The sequence below is a fragment of the Salvia miltiorrhiza genome, chromosome 8 (assembly GCF_028751815.1).
Source record: "Salvia miltiorrhiza cultivar Shanhuang (shh) chromosome 8, IMPLAD_Smil_shh, whole genome shotgun sequence".
In the NCBI taxonomy this organism is placed as follows: Eukaryota; Viridiplantae; Streptophyta; class Magnoliopsida; order Lamiales; family Lamiaceae; genus Salvia; species Salvia miltiorrhiza.
The window spans coordinates 44,287,688-44,310,181 of record NC_080394.1 but is presented as its reverse complement, the minus strand read 5'-3'; the positions used below and the strand labels follow the sequence as shown (position 1 = coordinate 44,310,181).

The following is a 22,494-nucleotide window of genomic DNA, read 5'->3' as shown; positions in this document are numbered from 1 at the left end:
AGTTCGGGGCGGGGTTGATTTGTTGTTGTGGCTGGGAACGAGATCTACTGGGAATGGCGGGGCTGATTCAAGTTCATGAGGTATTGTTTTTTCATTATTTTTGTTTATTGTTGTCGATGCCTTTTTATTTACAGAATTTTGTTGGGATTAAGACACAACACAAGTGATTCAATTTAATTATAGCTTTTGCTGTGAATCTTGTTTATAAATAGCTAGGAGATTCCGTTTGAGTTCTATGGATTATGATCCATACTTTTATTTTGATTTACGGATCTTGAATTGTGGACTAGCAACCAAGAATCCATGGATCGAGAAAAGTTGATATCTGCCACTCTTTCCTTTGGAGATTCTCTTCCTTCTATGGCCATTGGGGCTGCATTTCCGGCTTTCCATGGTGTTAATTCCGATGTTGATGCTACTGGAAGTGAGCTGGGCGGAGGCCACCAAGTTGTTCTTCTTCAACGAGTTTGAGCTAGCTAGGAGAAATCCATTATTGAATTTCTTTTGATTTCATTTTCCAAGAATTTTGGCTCATGATTTATGAGTGTAATTAGTATAATTCATAATCCATTATGTTTAATTGATCAGTTAGTTCTCGTAAATTTATAACCGTTGCATCTTTTGCTATCTGCTTATTTTCTTGTGTTTGATTTCTGTTATTGTAATTATTATCATCATAAAAAGTAATCGTTGTTATGACGAAATGTAATATTTTTTAAACATTACATTTCTTCACAATAATTATTACTTTTATGAATAAGAATTTGTACTTTTAATTAATAATAGGGAAAGTAATACTTATTTTCAGTGAAAGTAAACATTGCGTCTAGAAAATATAATACTTATATTGAATGAATGTAAATACTTATATTAACATAAGTATTCATTTGTGCGAACAAATGTATATCTTATTCTTATTAAAAGTGAATAATCCTATTAGGGTTCAAGATTTAGTGAAAAGGGTTTAGGGTTTAGAAAATATAAATTGGTGTTCTTATGCTAATTATGAATTTTTTTTGAATATGCAGCTGTGATGATTAGTACCACTTTTAGTTTCCACTTTAATATTTGTTCAAGTAATACTTTTGTTCAGGAAAAGTAAATGTTACTTCTCAAAAAAGTAACACTTACAGTTAATGAAAATGGAAATATTTGCAAATGCATGTCATGTAGTAATTCGATGTCTATTTCGAATATTAATATTTGTTTTTATCTTCAAGTGTTATAAATTGCAAAAGTAATTCTTATCTTCAATAAAAGTAAACATTACTTTTAGAAAAAGTAATACTGTTTGATAATTAAGTAATACTGATGACTGTGTTTTTTGGGAGCTCCGGCAGACCATCCATCCTTCATCACCTTCATCCGCATGTTCTTGTTGCCGTTGGTTTCCTTTCGATGGGAGAGCATCAGAGATCAGGTAGTCCCCCACTCTCATTCCTCTCGTGCTGTAACTTCATGCCGGAGGTGCCATGCTTATCTTTCGGGGCTGCTCTCTCCTTCCATCGTTTTGTTTGTGTAAACTGCTCTTTGCCGACATTCTTAAGGATTTGCAGAAGATTGATTTTGGGAAGGACTCATGCGGTCTTCATGTTCATGGCTGACCCCATTTCCATCCCTTTCGCATTGATACCTCACGCCGGACGATTGCAGAAGGGAATCTTTTCTCCGGCAGTTCGTCTGAAGTTCAGTTTCAAACTCCACTTTTTTAGCCAAAAAGTGGGCGGCGGTATAAAGGCAGCAGACATGGAATTCAATGCTATGTCTTGGTAATGCATTGTTTAACCGAGATAGTGGGCGGCAACAGACAAGCAAGCGGCTGCAGCAAACAAGGAATTCAAAGCTTTATCTCGAAAAACCAATTTAGTGGGCGGCAGCTATTATGGAATTCAAAGCTTGACTCGAAATTAATTGAGCTGCGGTCTGGTGCATTACGATGCAACTACCACGACAGTTTACCCCTCGTCAAGCTCATGGTGCACGCACTTCATCGGTTGGCCTCCCGGCCTATTCCCTTGCAGCACACGTGGGACTAGTTTTTGGATTATCATTGGACCTTGTAATGGTACCATCTAAATGCAAAGGATGTGCCAAGTTTGTTCTCTGCTATCCTTTTGGATTAGCATTTTTCTTCCGTTCCCTTTTCTCACTTGAGATTTGGTGACTTGTACTCACTAGGGTATGCCCAAGTTTTTCTTGTATCTTTTTCGTTATTTTTATAAAAAAACTTATTAAACAAAAAAAAATCTCTTCATATACTAATCGAAAATAATTATTTAATTACGAATCTAAACTCAATCAATTAAGTGTTTTGATTTTTAAGCAAAATACCTATATTAACATAAGCAAAATATCTATATTAACGTAAGTATACTTTTGTGGCAAGAAAAGTAAATGTCAGGCCTTACAAAAGTAAATATTCTCATTTGGGTTTAGTAATCAAGTTTTAGGGTTTAGTATTTAGTATTCTAGGTCTAGGGTTTATTGAAATCCAATAAGGATTCAAGATTTAGTGTTTAGGGTTTAGTTTTCAAGGCTTAGGGTTTAGAAAAATATATAATGCTTTATATTGAATGAAGTTAAATATTTATATTACCATAAATATACAGTTTTGAGAATTTATACTTTTAGTTATTTAACCAAATAATTATTATTGTAAGAAAAAGTAATTATTGACATGTATAAAAGTAATGATATTTTTTTCAAATTTTATTTTATTAAATTAAATTTAAAATTTTGGAAAATTATGCACATTTTAATTAATTAATAATATGAAAAGTAATACTTATGTTCAATGAAAGTAAACATTACATCTAGAAAATGTAATACTACTTACAATGTATGAAAATAGTCTTTGTCTGATATTCTAAACTCAATCAATCTGTTTAGTGTTTATTGTTTAATGTATAGGGTTTAGAATTTAGTGTTTAGGGTTTAGAAAATATAATACTTTATATTAAATGAACTAAATCATTATATTAATATAAATATATATTTGTGCCAAATGTATATCTTATACTGATTAAAAGTAAATATTGTATATGAAATGTAAAATTATTACTTTCAAAATTAAACATAAAATTTCTTAGTATTTTGTACTTCTTAATTAATAATATGAAAAGTAATACTTATTTTCATGAAAGTAAACATTACGTCTACAAAATGTAATACTTAAAATGTATGAAAATAGTCATTTATTTGATATTCTAAATTCAATCAATTGAGTATTTAGGGTTTAGTGTTTAATGTTTAGGGTTTAGAATTTAGTATTTAGGGTTTAAAAAATATAATACTTTATATTAAATGAAATTAAATCATTATATTAATATGAATATACATTTGTGCCATAAAATGTATATCTTATACTAATTAAAAGTGAATATTGTATTATGAAATGTAAAATTATTATTTTTTAAATTAAACTTAAAATTTCTTAGTATTTTGTACTTCTTAATTAACAATATGAAAAGTAATACTTATTGTCAATGAAATTACGTAAGTCCTTATAATAATATGAATATATATGTGTGCTAACAAATGTATATATTATACTGTTTGAAAGTAAATATTTGTCAACAAAAGTTTTTTGTAGCTGCTGGGGGTCGAACCCGCGCCCTTAGAAATATGGGCGAAAGCTTAACCAATTGCGCCAAGTAACAATTATGTTTCTGTATGTTAAATTTGGATATAAGTAAACACGATCCGGGTTGACCCGTCGCATTGCTATGCGACAGTCGCACCCAAGACCGACTGATAAAGTATACATTTTAATGAAAAGTGAGGACCACATCTTTATAAGATGCATAAATAATTCATGAAAGTCATAGATCACATAAAAAAATACAAATTTGTTGCTCTTTTTCTTCGATTCCATAAATAGTAAAGTTAGGGTTTTCTTTATCGATTTAAAATATATTTACTCTTGTTTTGAAGTATAAAATAAGTTTAAAATGTGTGAAATCCAGAATGTGCATAATCATTCAGAGTAAATGCAAAATACTAGATAGACGAAACACTGTGAACTGGCCATCATCTTTCTTTCTTGCTGGTTTTTTTATTCTTCTCGCCATTATCAGAACGCTTGTACGAAATCGTCGCTTAAAGTAGTAGAAATCGGAAGAATGCAGAAAGAAAAAGTGATGAAGATGAAGAGTGTTAATTACGGATGCAGTTGAGATGTAATAATTTATTTGCCGCCACAAATCAAATTATTACTATCTGGACCGCCTCAATAATATTGTGAAATTACGATGCTAGCCTTGTCAATTATTTAATTTGCAAAAAAGGCGGAAAGGGTCGACCCGTTTGACCTGCGTAGGATCCGCTTGTTAATACACGTGTCAGCATCCCATTCAACGCGTTTTTTTGATCTAATGGTCTAGATTTGGACCTACGGATCTACCATAAGCTTGGATACTACAAGAACCCAACCATATATATATATATATATATATATATATATATAGGGTGGGGTTAATATAAAAACCCCCCTTAAGATGAAAACTAGGAACCTAATCTAAACCATTGGTTTTAAAAAAATAGATGGCAGAGATTAAACTACAGATGCACAATTTAATTACTAATTTAAATGCAATTAAAATCTAAAGGGTAAAAATGTGAATCATAAATTAATAAATTTACACGTTATTTTCATTAGACATTTCACTTTCACTTTTTAACATTCACCTAGGGTTTCAAGAAGAAGAACTTGCGGCCTTCTGTGCAATAGAAGAACCGTCGATCTGGAGGCGGACGGAGTGGCAACGGACGGACGATCTCTCTGAAATTCGGCAACAACGGCGACAGGTTTGTGAAGATTTATCCTAGGGTTTCGAAGAAAAAAATGAGCCACCTTTTTGTGCAAGTGAAGTACCGGCAGGGGCGGCGGAGGCGAACGACGAAGAAACAGCCGCTCGATCTCTGTGAAATCCGGCAAGGGCGGCGGCGATTCACGATCGGCGGTGACAGTGGCGGTTGTAGGAGATTTGTCAGAAATTGGAAGTGGAATCTAACATTCGGCGGCGGTGACAGCTATTAAGAGTTTACTCCGGCAATAGAAACAAGGCGGCTGAGATTCACGACCGGCGGCGACGGTATTTCACTTTTAAAAATTTCAATTGCATAGTTGTTGGAATGTGATACACAATTGTGTATGTAATTGCATAGTTGTTTTAGTTTATTGCATAGTTATTCACAATTCCTCTAAATTTGTTTTTATTGCATATATTGTTGTTTGATGTTGCTAGAAAAATTAAGCTAATTGTACTTGCATAGTTGATTTATTGTGATGCACGGATTGTTCTCAAAATATATACGAGTTAATTAAATTTGTGACAGTGTTCCTGAATTTATATGTGTTGCATAAATTATTGTTTGATATTGCTGGGATTTTGATTAAAATTTTAGTTGCATAGAAGCTTGATTGTATTGCATAGTTGGCTGGAATGCATAGTTACATAGTTGATTCATTGAATATTTGCTTAAGTATGTTGCACAGTTAATTTGATTGTGTTGTTGCATAGTTGGCTTCGTTGCATAGATGCACAGATACGAATTTTTAGCATAAACTTTTAGCACACCTTAAGCATGCTATTCACTAGATCTGGAGGTCACTAGTTGCATGAAATATTGTATTGTGGGTTGTTGTATAGAAATTAGTTATTTGTTGCATAGTTGAAGCTAGTTGCATTGTACTCCCTCCGTCCCATTAATAAAGACATAGGTCTTTTGGGCACGGAGATTAAGACGAGGTAGTTTAAGGAATAAAGTGTTGTGGTGTGTATTTAATTAGGGACTTAACTCTCAACTCTCATTTCTCGGAACCACCACTGCCCACCACCACCACCACCACCACTGACCACCACCACCGCCGCCGCCGACCACCCCCACCACCACCGATTCCCTATGCTATGCTGCCGAAAATGGAGCCCAGAAAAACAAACTAGAAATCGCAAATTTTCCAAAAAAATTAGCACAAAAAACTGATTCAAAATTAGCATCAAATTGCAAACGACCACCACCTCCGACAACCACCACCTCCGACAACCACCACCGCCGCCGCCTACGACAACCACCACCACCTCAGAAATTCAACCCCCAAATCAAACCCAGAAATCAAACCCAAAATCAACACCAAAATCGAACCTGCAAAATAGAACCCAAAAATCGAATCGCGGCAGACACAAAGTCTAGGGAGAGAGAGATGAGCGAAAGAGATGAGGGAGAACCGAGAGGAGTCGGACAGAGAGAGATGCGAGGGGAAGAAGGAAGGCGGTCGCGGCGCGGCCCCAGAGCCGACGTCGGCTGGAGAAGGAGAAGCAGGCGGCGACGGAGAAGGAGAAGAGAGGGGGAGGGGCGCCGCGCTGCAAACCCTAGTCCACCGCCGGAAAGTTAAATCTCCGCCGACCACCACTCTTCACCGCCGACGCTGTCTTCCTTCCTCGGCGGAATTGCCGCCGGCTTGCTCCTCTCCACCTCATACCCCCAGCACACCAACACACCACACTCGAGAGAGGGTCGCCGGAGACGAGAGAGGGGCGGCGGAGGAAATATGAGAGGGCGGTGCAACCGAGAGGAGTGGGAAAGAGGAAAGAGGGAAGAGGGAAGAGATGGTTTGAGAAGACCGAGGCGGAAATGAGAAGAGGGAAGAGATGGTTTAAGCTATGTTAATTACCAATTAAATTGCCTAATTATTTCCTTTTTTGGAAGTGTGTCTTTATTATTGGGACACCCCAATAAGGAAAGTGTGTCTTCAATAATGGGACGGAGGGAGTATGATGTTATTAGTTGCACAAATGGTTTTGTTTTTATTGTTATTGTGCATCGGTTACACAGATTGTGATGTTGTTGCATAGATGAGAATATTGTGTTATTGTGTTATTCGATTATTGTGTTTTGTGTGGAATAAAATTTTTTGTTGTTGCATACAGGAGAGTATTGTGTTGCTTGGTTATTATGTTTTGTGTGGAAAATGTTATACTTTTTATTTGAATTTAAATATAATTTTGAATATGCACAGAGATGTGGTAGTGTTTGCACAATTTAGATGCGTGAAAAATATGTTAGTTTTATAGAGAGTTTGAATGTAAGTTTGTTGTTACGGGAAATGCGTGTTAGTGTTTTTGTTTGCATAGAAATTTCTTAGTTGCACATATGGTAATATATGTGGAAAATGGTATTTTGTTTCCTAAATGTGAAAGTAATATTCTTGTTGCATTTGTTGAGGTGACTAGTTGCATGAAAGATTGTATTGTGAGTTGTTGCATAGAAAATAAGTTATTTGTTGCACACAACATAAATTATTATGCATAGTTCTAACATCTATAGTATGTGGTTACTCATGCATTAAAGTCATTAGAATAAATTTATTATATTAATGAGAAAAATATTACTTGTAATAAATGTGATGATTGTTTATGTAGAATTTTGAAGTTTGCATAATGACCTCCTTCGTATTGGAAAAGTGCATTTGGTTTTGTTTGTTGTTGTAATTATTTTGTAGCATCATTATGTAGTACGAGTTGCACTCAAATTATCCACTTGCATAATAATAACATTCATGATGCATATTCACGTATAAATACATGATTGGTGCCAGAGATATGTTTGTTCGTGTGTCGGTCTACAAGAACTGAAGTCACTATGTTAAAATATTTGGCGATGAACAGAATTATTGCACGGGTTATTACTGATTGATTTGTTCTTGCGAAGCTTTCCGGAGTAGATCAGCGTTCAAACATCAATTGAGAAGGAGATCGACTCCTGTGCAACTTAATTTTTTGGAGAAGAAAATGAACGTAAATTTTGTGTCATGTATATGCTCTTCACATTATTCAGTTAAGATAGATCATTAAAGATATATTTTACTTATTGTGCAAACTAAATTTGATTGTTATATGTTAAATTATTTATTAATGATCATGTTCAACTCATAGTCATTTATTGTGCAACTCTCAATAATCTCATTTGATGAGCATTTCACGTAAGTGCTCTGTGCAATTCGATCTTATGCAAAAAGCAACAACCAAACCATCGTATTACTATGATATATGCTACAAAGAAAGAAGCGAAACATCAAAGTAAGTGAATGTATGCAACTCGTAAATATTCATTATGCAATTCAATTTTTCTCTAAATGCAGCAATCAAATCTTACATTACTATCCTTATACAAAGAAATAAACAAAAAACCTAATTAATTTATTCTATGCAACTCGTGTTATTATGTTATGCTACAAAGAATAAACAAAACATCATGTTAAATATATGTGTGCAACTCGTAAATGGTCATTATGCAATTCAAATTTTTCTCAAAAAAATTGAACTATCGATTTTTTTTGAAGAAACTAAAAATGAAACCATGATGATAACAAAAATGGAGATACAAAAAATGAAGAATATCATTATTATTTAATTCATAAGATATGATTTCAAAATTCACAAAAGTAATTAATAATATATAATATGATTGTAGATTGTAGAGAATTAAAGAAAACCTAAAACTGTAGAAAAAAAATAAAAAATAAAGTGATTTATCTATGTAAATGAAAAAGGAAATGAAAGCAAATCTCTTAAATTTCGGTTACCTACATATGTGGAATCATAATCAATTACATTATTAACCCCACTACGATTTTTAATTAAACTAAAATCATAAATAAAGAAATCAAATCCTAACCGCACATTAATAAAAATAAATGGCCAAGATTAGGTTCCTAGTTCTCATTTTAATAGAGGTTCTTATTAGAAACTCTTCCTATATATATATATGTATGTATAGGGGAGGGCTACAGTAAAAACACTTCTTAAAATATAAATATAAACATTTTTTAATGTACGAATTTTATCCAACATGGTTACGAATTCATCCAACATGGTTACGAATTGTGAAAAATAAATTTTTGCTACCTTTGGGATTCGAACCCAGGACCACGAATTCATCCAAAAGGGTTACGAATCAACCGTAGATCTTGATGATCTAAGGGTTGAAAATCATTTACTCCCTCCGTCCACGAAATGAGTACCCATTTGTGGACGGCACGGGTTTCAAGAAATGTATGGAGTGTAGTGTGAATAGTTTAAGGGTCCCACTTTTTGAGTGTATTAATTAAAGAGATGTGTGGGGTATACTTGCCAAAAAGGGAAATGAGTACTCATTTCGTGGACGGACGAAAAAGGAAATATGGGTACTCATTTCGTGGACGGAGGGAGTATATTTTATACACTTAAGAGTGTTTTTATTCTAGCCCTCCCCTGTATATATATATATATATATATATATATATATATATATATATATATATATATATATATATGGATAGTATCTAGTGTAAATTTAGTCTAATTGTGAAACTTAGGAACCATCTTAGACCATAGATTATCATTAATCCAGCGGCTTAGATTAATTCTTAGGCATTAATTTGTATCCTAGATTTAATTATTAATCCACCGAATTTAATGAATAAGGTTAATAATGGTATTTGTTACAAATGTAAATACCATGTAAATGGGAAAGATTTCAATGAATTGCTAATTTACTGCGCGTTGACCAATATCAAACAATGAAAGAGAATCCTCTTGGCTTTATGTTAATTTTAGGAGCATTTATTCACATGATATTTTAATTTTAGGAGTATTATGCCACTATGGATATCTTCATTAAGTTTAGGAGTATTATTCGCCATATAGTTGTTTTTGTTCAAAGTGTAATGTGTTATATATGTTCATTCATGACACTGATGATATCTTCATTGGAATCGTGGATCTTATTCATTGAGTCGTTGCATTGTTCAGAGTGTATTATATGTTCATTGGTTTTTAAGATATATGTTCATTAGATATTGGAACATGTTCACTGAGTTGTTGCATTGTTCATTGATTCAATTAGAGAAATGTTCACCTTAATAACGTCGAACAAAGAATTGCAACAAGTGAATATATATAATACGAACAATATACTTAAAACAGTGAACAACGAATTGTTCATCTATATACATAATATTATATATGAACAAAGAATTGCATTAAGTGAACATATATAATACGAACAATATACATAAAAACAATGAACAACGAATTGTTCATCTATATACATAATATTATACACAATGAACAATATACATAATAACAATGAACATACATAAAACCGCATCGTGTGAACATAAATAATATGAACAATATACGTGAAGTAATGAATAGTGAAGAAGATGCGGATTTCTACAAAATATTATTCTTCATTCAAATTGAAATAGTTAATATATTTTGAAACAAACTAATATGTTAAAACCCTAAAATGTGATATCTAATATGTTGCCAAATATAGAAGATTTCATGCAATCATGGACGCATGATTATGGGAGGCGATCAGTTATGATAATTAATAAAAAGACAAATAAGTCTTTCCTTAGTTAAATTACGGTATAATGATGATTAATATCACATTCATTGGATCTTCTCAAATCTATGGTCTTGATTGGTTCCCCATTTTCACAAATATCTATTGTTTACCCATGATCCTTTCCCTATATATATATATATACTCCTTCATATATAAAAGTTAATTGTTGTAAAGTACACGAACTTCACGCCAGTTATGCATTTACATACCTGACAAAATACAAGATCAATAAATGTTAAGGTGGTGCCACAATATAACACCAATAATGTAAATTTATTGATTCACACTTGTAGTAATTATGCATGATGGTAACTTTTGATGTCGCGTGCATGAGTTTCAAATCTGTAACTGTGTGAAAAAAAATATTTCATAAAAGTATAAAATTTATGTTGTATAGTGCCGTCACAATTGAAAAATTTATGTACAAAATCAACTTTGCTAAAAGTTTTTGTATATTTTAATTCGAAATCTACATTATTAAATAAAAACCGTAGCCCCATAAATTCCCAATTAAAAAAACACATCAGCTAAATATAGACACACAAAATAATAAGAATATAAATAAAGTAAACAAATTACTCATAAACTAGTGAATATGAAACTCCCGACCACTTTCTTCAACACGCAGAGCACTTCCTTCACCGGATTAGTCGCCTGGGCGACCGTGCCGTCGTTCCCAGCGAGCACGCGATACTTATCCCTCCGCGTGAAGTTGGTGCACTCGAACCCCAGCGTGGCGGCCAGGATCCTCTGCACGTAATTGGCCACGTCGTGCGGGCTCATGCCGGCGGAGCACGTGGCCTCCGCCGGCAGCTGGTTGAGGAACGTGACCTCGTACACAGGCCGCGGGTTCATGAAGAAGAAGATGGGGTCCATCGCCTTCCACCCGCGCGCTGTCGTGGCGTGGAAGAACCCCACCCTGTAGTTCATCGCCACCGGCACAATCCGGTCGGTCAGCTCGGCGAAGAGCGCGCTGAACCGGAGCAGGAACGGCTCCCGGCACGTTGTCCCCTCGGGGCACACCACGAGGTCGCCCTTCTCGAGCTCGTGCTTGATGTTGGCGGCATCCACGTCACGGATTCGGGTGAGGCGGACCGTGGGGATCGGGGAGAGAATCTCCGACAGCCGGGATATGGAGTAGGTCACCGCCGGGATCCGCCGCCGGAGCACGGCCGAGAGGACCACTGGGTCCATTAGGGTTCGATGCGTACAGACAAATAGGACGCCGGAGTTGGCGGCGGAGGCCGGCGGAGGAGGGGTGCCTCTGACCACCACCCGGCCGCCGAAGACGGGGGCCACGCTCGGTATGGCCCGCATGGGTAGCATTAGGCCGACTGAGATCCGGATGGCCGCTAGGAGGGCCCCTAGAGGGATCCATAGAAGGATTAGAAACGCAGCCGCCGGTGTCGGACGCTTCGCCAGGCGGCCGTCGTGGAAGATCACCGGGAGTGGGCGGATGAATTGTTTTTCATTGTGAGACGGTTTCACATTTGCAAACCACGGATGCCATTGTTCCTATCCAAATACATCCACCCTAAAATTATGAACTTTCAAAATAAGTAATACACATTATCTATACAATCATACAACTAAGTAACAAACATATATACCTGACATATAGGTAAAAAATACGGACCACAACCACAACTAGGCCTGCCAACTCCCACACTAGGCCGATCATCCCTAAACAACTCGCCCACATCCTTAGTAATCGAACCAAAATCACTCTCCAAAAAACCGGTGGCGAAGCCGAACCGGTTGACGGAGAGCCGGGTTCCGACGACCTCGTCGGCCCTCAGATGATCCTTGACAAACATCTCCACCATAACAGTGGGCATCTTGCTCACCACAACTCGCCTATCCCCGCCGCTGAAAACCCTCCACGCTTCCATGTTCAAATCATCAAAGAAGAACTTGGGTAAAACGGCTCTCGTCACGGCCTCAATCTCCCTGAAACGAACCCCGGCTGTGGCCACGAACACGGTGAGCTTGAGCCCCACGTCGCCCCTCCCACGTGCCTCGAGGAGGCGGACGAGGGGCCACAGCATCAGAAGCAGCGTGAAACGAATAAGCCCGGAAGCCTCGAATGCGACCAGCATGAAATACGAGAAGACATTAGGGTCCTTCAAAAGGCTGCCCTCCAGCTCGGAAACAACACACCTCATTCTTAACTAGGCTTAACTATCGATTATTTGTGTGATTTCAAATTTTTAGGGTTTTTGAATTTGAATGTTGTGGAGATAGAGATCAATTTGGCAAGAATGGGAGATGAAGGTAGCTAAGACTAGGAAGAGGAGGCGGTTCATCTGTGTGCAACCGACCGTTGTGAATAGATATATTTGGTGTGATTTTTATATTGTGTGAGGAATTCTTGAATTAGGTGGATTCACATATCTACATATATAATACAACTGTGCCACACGTTAATTAAGTAGTAATTAAAGATGATTTGATCACTAACCTCAACAAACTTAATTGGCCGCACTTTAAGTAGATCGATTTTGTTAAAGGATCCACGTTTCCACCAAAATCCACCTACGTTTTGGAATAAGGCTTCCTTTGCCGCCGCAAAAGCAAAAGAGGTGCATTCACTGCGACTCATCATGCACACACCACACTTATAATAATTATTAGTATTTTTATTCATAACAATTGACACTTTTATTTACATTTATTAATATTGTTCATAAATGTTAATTTTGTAAATTTTCTTTGAGCATATGATGAGGAAGAGCTCATAAAAGTTTTTGTTAATGCAATGCATCCATGGTAATTAACAAAATGTCTATTCTAATCAATTTCCAATAAGAATTATAAATTACGATTAATTAATATTTAACTAAGACGAATTCATCATCCATCCAAATGTATATATCGGGCATGCCCTCTTTCTCAAATTGTACTATAGTTTCTAGTTTGGAAGCATTTGATGTTTCAAATCTCTAGCTCTTGATTCATATAGGAGTTATGTTTCATGTTCTTTGGTCAGCTTCTTTCTCTCTCCCTCTCTATCAACCTTCAGAGTGTATTTGGAGATATTTTTAAATTTGGGTGCCTACTTTATGGGTAGTTAGATTTTCATGTGCAGCGCGCGGCTGCTGTATCTCAATTTTATTGTTGTTTTATATGTAGGTCATCCTCCCTCTAGCTCTATCTCTTTCGGATTAAATATATTTTCTTATAAATTTTATTTTTTTCAGAGTATTCAATTCAATATTTATCAAAACAATGGATCAAAAAAAAATATATATTATCAAAAGAAGAAAACTAGCCATAAATTTTGTGACTCTATCATTTAATCAGGATGCGCACACGCACCCTAAATTACAACACGAAATCAATAAAGAAGTTATGGCTTCACCCGTGAACGTATTGAATTGAGTTGGTCAAACAATCGATTCTGATTGGGATGTGCGTTCGAGTTAATGAAAATGATGAAATATTATTGGATGGGAATGCCCTGTTTCGCCATTTGTGATCCTTTATTTCAATTTTGTGTCCTACCATGTTTCATTGTTTTTTTATTTTTTTTCTTATTATGGGGGTTTATGTGTACATGGAAATGTTACGTGTAAAATTTGATTGCCGACTGAATTTTTTGACACAGAAAATGACAATTGGTTAAAATTGTTACTACGCCAAAAACGCACATACATAACGAATTTTATCTGTTATCTATGTGGAAAATCTGGCGTAAAGTATAGTGGTGTTATGTATGTGGCACTCATACATAACGAATATTTATACGTTATCTATATTATTATATATAACGGTTTCTAGCGTTATGTATTATTGATTTTACCGTTATGTATTAGAAATATATTTATTTTTTCCATCATAGTTAACTGTTTTTTGTACTTTAAACAACGGTTTTAACCGTTATCTTTGTCATAATACATAACAGTTCTTTACCGTTATGTATACCAACTACAACTTTTAGCATAGTTTTAATACCTTTTCTCAATTTTTCTGTTATTTATCTAAAAAAATGAATAAATGAAATTAAAACAATAAAATGATAAAACCATCAATAACATATATTATATATATCACAAAATATTCATACATTATCATCCAAAACCTTCATACATAATGTTTTGAGCCCAACTCAAAAAAAAAAAAAAAAAAAAAACTAGGGCTTCTGTTGCCTTCTAAAACCAGCACCTCTCTATAAGCTCTATAATCTTGTACGTATCTTGTCCTTCAACTATATAACTGTTGAGCCACTTAGTGAAGAGATGATCTTCCAAACTCTTGTTGGGCATGTACTCGTACACCAGTAGCCTCTGGATTCCTCTCTCACCACAAAAAACACGCGATTTAGCGGCGGAAAATAGCGACAGCGGAGAGGCCGTCGGTAAATACCAAGGGCACGGCGATGGCAATTCAGGCGACCCGCCTTTTCTCAGTCACCGACCAATTACCGACGGTAAAATCGCTGCCGTCGGTATATATATTATCAACATTATCGATTTAATTTTATAACATTACCGACGGCGTTTTACCGTCGTTAATTAGCGACGGTAAATGCCGTCGGTATCGTTTTAATATTAGGGCGTGCAGAGCCCTTTTTCCCACTTTGCGCCGCACACCCTTCTCCTCCCCCCCCTGCGCTGCTGCTGCTGCCACCCGCCGCCGCCGTGCCCAGGTAACTCTCTCTCTCTCTCATTTTAATTATATATATAATTATTTAATTTTCACTAATTTTCGTTGTAGTTCGACGACCCCGTTACGCCGCCTTCTTAACGACACCCCGCCGAAAAGCACCACCGTATGCTTTTTGTTTCTCTTATTTATTTATTTAATTATTTATGAATTTATTTATGTATTTGTGTAATTAAATAGATTTATTTGTTAGATCTAGTTAATTAATTATGAAGAATTAATGATTAAGTTTGTTAGTTTATAATAAATTATATGAAGCATGATTAATTTTAAATTATTAGTGTAGTTTATTAAATATTAAGCATGATTAATATTAATCAATTAGTTTAAGTTGTTAGCTTATATATAATGAAATATGTAATTAGTTTAATCAATTAGTTTAAGTTGTTAGTTTAAGTTGTTTGTTAGAATAATTTATATATGTTGGATAATTTTGTTAAATTAAATGTTATGTGCTATTGTGTTTATGAAATGTTATGTTATTATATATTGTGGGATAGATTTAATCAATTTCTTAAGGATCTTCTCCCTTTGGGATAGAAATTGATTATTTCGTAAGGATCTTCTCCCAACAAATGATTGTGTTTAATTTAATTACCCTGGTTTTTATTGCTTTTATTTGTATTGTATTATTGCTTCGACATTGGGGGGCCGGGTAGACTTAGTATAGGCTTAGTAAATTAGGACCACTATGGTCACTATAGCTGCTGGTAGAGTTGAGCACTTGGTAGTTAGGATAGTGTGGTTAATGTGAATGTTATGGCTATATATTTGTTAATGTAATTGTATGCAACAGGTATCATGTCTAGCCGTAGAGGTTTCTTGGGATTTGGGAGGCAATCTACTCATAATGCGCTGGAAGCTACTAGAGACACATCTGATGGGTCCAGAATGCATATTTCTGGGACTCCCGAGACTCCCCAGGTCTCTGCTAGTAGTTCACGGGCTAAAAGGCCTAGGGGCCCTACAACTGCCGAGATCAGAGAGAAATCAGCTAAGGACGCAGCGAAGATTGTATTTCAGAGGGAACCTACAACTGGGTAAGTATTTTAATTTAAATTACTGTTTCTCGTATAACATGATTAAGTGATAAAATTACTTTTACACAGTGTGTTGTTGGAGCCAGTAGGCCTGTCCAAAGCTTGCACTCAAGCATTTAAGATGTTTGATAACCCAGGCAGGTACACATGGAGGTTGATGCTCCCGGCGATGAAGGATTCGTATTTTGGTGAATTACATATATAATTAAATTTATAGTACATATAAATTTATCATATTAAATTGTTAAAATGTTTGATATTAAATTAATTCTCTTTCTTTCAACAGAAAGAGTTTTCTTGGCAGCCCGAGGATGAGCATGACGTGAGGGCCATGTGGGAGCAAAACGTCCGCAAAAGGTACTCTAACATGATGAGCGACTTCAAGAAAGAGCTCAAGGTGTGTACCCAGCAAGGAAGAGAGATGTCTAGACCTGCCTGGATGACTCCCGATTTATGGACTGGACTCTAGGAATACTGGCAGCGTCCCGAGGTTCAGGCTGTTTCTACACGAGCACGTGCCAACCGGATGTCTGAGCCCGATAGGGAGGGTACAGGGATCAGTAGGCACGTGGGCGGGTCTCAGTCGACTCGTATCCTGCAGCAGCATATGGTTAGTAATTAACAAATAATTAAGTTCATAAGTATATGTATATATATATAAATATAAGTATATATATATATATATATATATATATATATAATATCTTGACTAATATAACTTATTTATCTTATATAAATGCATAAACAGAGCTTGGAGCCTGATTTCCCCCAGGATGTGCCGAACTATGCCACCTTCCTCCGCCTTCACATGTACGCCGACGGAAGTTATACGTCGGAGAGAGATGCAAGAATTGATGTAAGTGTTTAAGTTTATTCAAATATTTAGTGAATGTATTTATTTTCTAACAATTATGCATTGTTATGTATGAATTAGCACGAGGTTCATCGACTTGCCGCTGCCACAGGACGAGAGCACCGGCTAGATGAGGTGTATTTGGAGGTGGTACAGCCGGACAGGTCACGGATCTACGGCGTCGGGAGTGCCGGGCAGAGCCAGGCTAGTAGGGGTCTATCCGCAGCACGGGCACTTCTGCGGTGTCTCAGCTGCTTTATGAGACACGGATCTTCACACTGGAGGAGCGCCTGCAGCACCAAGAACAGGAGCGGGTTGCAGAGAGGGCTGCAAGGGCTGCAATAGAGGCACGGTTGGCTGCAGAGCAAGCAGAACGACAAGCCATCATGGAGCGCTTTGCCCAAATGGAGCAGTTTATGAGGATGTATGGTGGTCAGCGAGCTCCATCCCCTGATGATGATGATGATGCTTAGGTCTCTCCCTGATGATGATGATGCTAGACTTTCATATTTGTGTTTTCAAACAAAATTACATTTGCACTTTATTTTCAAATTTATGTTTTATTGAACTATATATTTCAAGTGTTTTATTAAAGGGTTAAGGTGCAGATAGGCCCCTCAAGTGGAGGCCCTTTAGAGCGTTTCAGTCCCCTTACTAACTGTGTGTGCAAATTGGCCCCCGAACTCAAAAAAACGGTGCAGATCGGCCCCTCTGACTTAACACCGTTATGGGCCGTTAGTCAAGGGGGCGATCTGCACCATTTTTTCGGAGTTCAGGGGCTAATCTGCACCTTTTAACTTTTTAATTAATTCAACTCTCTCGCTCAAAATTTGATCGTCGTTGTCGCTGATTCAAGCTCCGGCGAGGCCGGCGGAGGGCGCCGCCCCTTTCTTTCTCTCTTGGGCACCGCCACCTGGCTTTTCTCGATAAGGAGTCGCCTAGCTTTTCTCGATAAGGAGTCGCCTCTTTCTCTCAAATCCGGTGAAATCCGGTGATAAAGGCCGACGATGCACGTCGCCATCTACACTATCGGCGTGTTGTTGAAGAAGGACGCCTTCAAATCAGAGACCATGGCCAACATGATCTCGATCTTGATTGGGGTCACGATCACTGCCTACGGCGAGGTGAAGTTCGATTCGTTGGGGGTGATTCTGCAATTGGGGGCGGTGACGTTCGAGGGAGAATTCGAGTTTCCATTTCGATTATGTGATTTTCGGGAGCAATGACGCCGATTTGGAATTCCCGATTTGGGGCTTGGGAACTTGATTTCATGATTTTCCTCATCTGAGGGCGATTGACGCCGAAAAAGTTGGTCGGAGAAGATGAGATGTGATTTTTGTTAATGAACGGTGTGCAGATTAGCCCCCGAACTCCAAAAAGGGAAAATGTGCAGATTAGCCCCTGAACTCTAAAAAAACGGTGCAGATCGCCCCCTCTGACTAACGGCCCATAACGGTGTTAAGTCAGAGGGGGCGATCTGTACCATTTTTTAGAGTTCGGGGGCCAATTTGCACACACAGTTAGTAAGGGAACTGAAACGCTCTAAGGGCCTCCACTTGAGAGGCCTATCTGCACCTTAACCTTTTATTAAAACTATATATGTTTTATATATTTATGGCAATGATGATGATGATTGCATTTAACGTAAACAAATAAATTCAAATCACATTACAATAACCAGATTAAAACACTTTTGGTGTATTAATGTTAATATATATATATATATATATATATATATATATATAATTAAATATTTTACCGACGAGAAAAATAAGGACGGAAACGAACTCGATCAGTAATTAACAAAATCTTTCAGGTATTATTATCTCCATATATTCTAAGATTATAATATATGAGTGAGTATATAACAATATATGAGTGAGTATATAACATTTAAATGAATTAATAGTTGTAGATATATCAATAATACGAGTGTTCTGTACTGGTGACCACTCGAAAAGAATTTCAAAGTTAAGCGTGCTTGACACAGAGCACAAGCAAGACGGGTGACCCACTGGGAAGTTGGGTGACCGACTCGGAAGTTCGGCTAACTTATGCAATACAGTATAAATACGGAAAAAAAATTATAGAAATACAATAAATAAATAAATAGAATAAATAAATAAATAAGTAAAATTACCGGCGGCAACAATGTCGTCGCTAGTCAGCGACGGCAACCACCGTCAGTACACACGTTGGTTTCCGGCAACTTCTCGGACACCGTCCGGCGAATTTTACCGACGGTAACAACGTCGTCGCTAACTACCGACGGCGGTTACCGTCGGTAAATCTCCGGCAAAGCTCTGCCGTTCTCCGACGAGAGATGGCGGCGCCATCGCCGTCGTTAATTAACGGCGGCGTACGGTCGCCGTCGTTAACGATGAGCCGATTAGCAACGGCAAATTGCCGGCGGCGGCGCCGTCAGTAGAGTTTTTCACCGGCGGCCGTGTTTGATAGTAAGTTTTTTTGTAGTGTCTCTCTCCATCCACACCACAATATCCGATCAGTTTCACCAGATTCGGAATCTCCACAACGCCTAAGAACTGCACCTCTGCTACCCATTGTTTATGACCCTGCACATACCAATGCACATCATATCATTTCAGATACTAGTTTTTTAAACATGCTATGTAATCAGGGTATAAGGATTATATATGCAGTTGATGCTTCAAACAATTAGTAATTAAACATGTTTTTTATTGAGTGTCATACCCAATGCAGCAATCTTAATCAATTTTGGTGGTTTAACGCTTTCTTCCTTCAAGTGTAAATTGTCAAGACCAATCTTCAACACTCAATCAATATGGATTCTCAAAAAAGCTACTATACTAATATTAGCCCAAGTCAAGAACGAATAGGTTTGATGAGAGATGAAGCACTTCACACTGCCAAGCCTCTATTTGTCTCACCATCTACTGATTCTCAACCATAATCATGAACTAAAATTGTTAAAATGCATTCCACTAATCTTCAACACTCAATGTAGAGTTGAAAGCAATAAAGCAACTTATAACTTGTAAAGAATCCCTTGATCCATAAACACAAGAAATGAAGCCAAAAAAGAACAGATTGAAATGTAAATATGCGATAATACCACAGTAAGACCAACCAAGAGCTAGCATCAATCCATCAACAAAAGACAAAAAGAGAGAGAGAGAGAGAGACAGACAGAGAGAAAACGAAAGGTCTAAGACCTGAAAGCCATCCCCGTTGAGTTTCTTGATAGCAACAAGAGTAGGATCAGAAGAGTTTCCATCAAGAGGCTTGATGGTGCCTTTGTAAACACTCCCAAAACCGTCTTCCCCAATCTTAAGCAATCGGCTGAAGTTATTGGTGGCCTGCTTGAGCTCAGAGAAGCTGAAAACTCTAAAATTCTGAAAATTCTCAAATTCTTATAACAGGAAATATCCTGTTATAAGAAGCAAAAAAGTTATATAAATATCGATCTACTAACCAGTAATTGATGGAAGCATTGCGCTTTTTCCTCGAACATTGAGATGCCTTCGAGACATAGTTAAACTTTAAATAGCTAATTAATCCTCGAACATTGGTCAGCAGAATTGATACTCATTAGAGAGGCCGAGAGCGTTGTTTCACACATAGTTTAAACTTTAAATAGCTAATTAATCTTATGGTCTTCACAAATTTCACTGGAGGAGAAAAATAGGATAGAAATAGAAAAAGGTGTAAAGGAAAGAATTAAACATTATACTATGATAGTACATACCTTAATGAATTTTGATCCACCATAAAATTCTTCTTGTTTAAGTCGTGAGGTCTTCACAAAGAGGGAAACATAGGTTGCTTTTCCATTTTTGATACGCATACCATGAATCATTCTGCAAAGAGTATGATTCATATTAACCATAGTGAAACTGAGATTCAACCATGAGAGGTAAAGTGCTGAAAATGGATATAATTTTCTCTTTTTTTTTTCTTCTTTTATTGGGAGAGGGGTTTCATTTCAAAAGACATATAAGGATTTCTCAAGAATAAGATGCAAATGCATGAAAGCAATGCACAATATGATAGATATTAAATATTCATCAGTGAATATACATCATATCCTTCAAGAGAAAAAGATGGTAATACCATCATATGATGCCACTCTCGTGGTATAATTTTTACCCATTAAAAACTGTTCCATTAAGCAGAACTTTTTCCTCTTCTTGCTTTTTTGTTTGTTTTCTTTTGGTTTGTGGGTTGTCTCTTGGTTCTGCCGGTTTTGGGTGATTGCCCCTTCTTCACGGGTGTTCCGAGCCTCTCTCGTTCCTTTGGTTTAGTGTTGGTTCCCTGTGGCTCTGGTTTGTGTTGGCTCAGGTGGTTGGCCTGGTCCCTTTTTTTCTGCGGTTCTTGAGTTGTGTAAGGAGTCTAAGGTTTTGGTTGCAACATCTTGATAAGCATTCCATGACGTGATTTGTCCGGTAGATGCTAGCAGGAGTGTCTTCATTCCAATAGGCTTATTCTCTGGTTTGTATGGTTTGATTGTTTTTTGAGTTTCTGGTCTCTGCTCCTCTAATGGTCTCCTCATTATGAGCATGGGAAACCTCGTGGGAAGTCTTTGGTTACCTCCAATTACTTCATCCTGTGAAGATGGTCTTCAAAGCAAAGCTTCTGACCAATTTAATTTAAGAAAAGAGAGCTGATAAAAGTAATTGCATTAGGAGATTCACTGCTAGCGGAGAATTGGGTCTGATACGATTGTTTGTATTATCTTGATGTTGCTTTTCAATGCTTTAGCTCTGCACACTCCTCGAGGATGGTGGTTCTTGAGGGCCTGGGTCTGGTTGGAGACTGTTTGGTTATTGAGCCTCTTGGGTCCCCTCGCTGTTCTGAAGGTGGTGATGGGGTTTGTTTGACCTGGTTGGAAGGGTGGTCTCCCCTTGGTTGGCGGTCCTAGGTGGTGGTTGATTCTGCTGCCTTTTTGCTTTATTTGTTTGTCCTGTTCTCTCCCGTGTTACCTTGGTTTGCAGGTCCTTGTGTCCCTTTGGTGAGGTCAGCGCAACACAGGCGCCCAGCTCGGAAGTGCTGCGCTCGCCGGATGCGCTCGTCTGCTCTGGCGCAGCCTTGGCCAGCGTAGCCCTGCCTCAGCGCAGCTCTAGCCCGGAAACGCTGCTCCACGCAACCTTGCCCCGCAGCACTGCTCGGTGCAGCCCTGCACCGAAGCGCTGCTCTGCACAGCCCTGCCCCTGAAGCGCTGCCCTGCGCAGCCATGCCCTGACTGCGCTGCCTTGCCTGGATGCGCTGCTCTGCTCAGCCCTGCACCGAAAGTTTTGCTCCGCGTAGCCCTGCCCCAGAAGCGCTGCTCTGCGCAGCCCTGCCCCGGAAGAGTACCTCAGCGCTTTCTTGCCCAGTAGCGCCGCCCCGGAGTTTTAGAGTCCACCTCCGCCCTTCCCTGCGTTGTTTTGGTTGCTACTTTCCCTTTGCGTTGTTTGCTCCCTTTTTGCGGGGGCTTAGTTATTTTGTTCCGTTATCTTGGGCTCTCTTTTTTGAAGCTCATCTCCTTGTTTGCGCCTATGCTTTCAAGGTTTTTTTTCCATA

General features: G+C 37.6%; 2 protein-coding genes across 2 annotated transcripts; both read right to left on the bottom strand.

The window, feature by feature from the left end:
- Window positions 1-10,829: 10,829 nt before the first annotated feature.
- LOC130996767 (glycerol-3-phosphate acyltransferase 5-like) lies at window positions 10,830-12,928 on the bottom strand. The gene is made up of 2 exons (XM_057922064.1): window positions 12,006-12,928; window positions 10,830-11,910 (listed from the first exon to the last, which is right to left on the bottom strand). The coding sequence occupies exons 1-2, from the start codon at window positions 12,558-12,560 to the stop codon at window positions 10,975-10,977; spliced, it is 1,491 nt and encodes a 496-aa protein (XP_057778047.1). The 5' UTR covers window positions 12,561-12,928; the 3' UTR covers window positions 10,830-10,974.
- A 6,373-nt stretch (window positions 12,929-19,301) lies between these two features.
- Window positions 19,302-22,167, bottom strand: LOC130998523 (probable serine/threonine-protein kinase PBL18). Its single transcript, XM_057923937.1, has 3 exons — window positions 21,915-22,167; window positions 20,148-20,344; window positions 19,302-19,526 (listed from the first exon to the last, which is right to left on the bottom strand). The coding sequence occupies exons 1-3, from the start codon at window positions 22,165-22,167 to the stop codon at window positions 19,302-19,304; spliced, it is 675 nt and encodes a 224-aa protein (XP_057779920.1).
- Window positions 22,168-22,494: the final 327 nt, after the last annotated feature.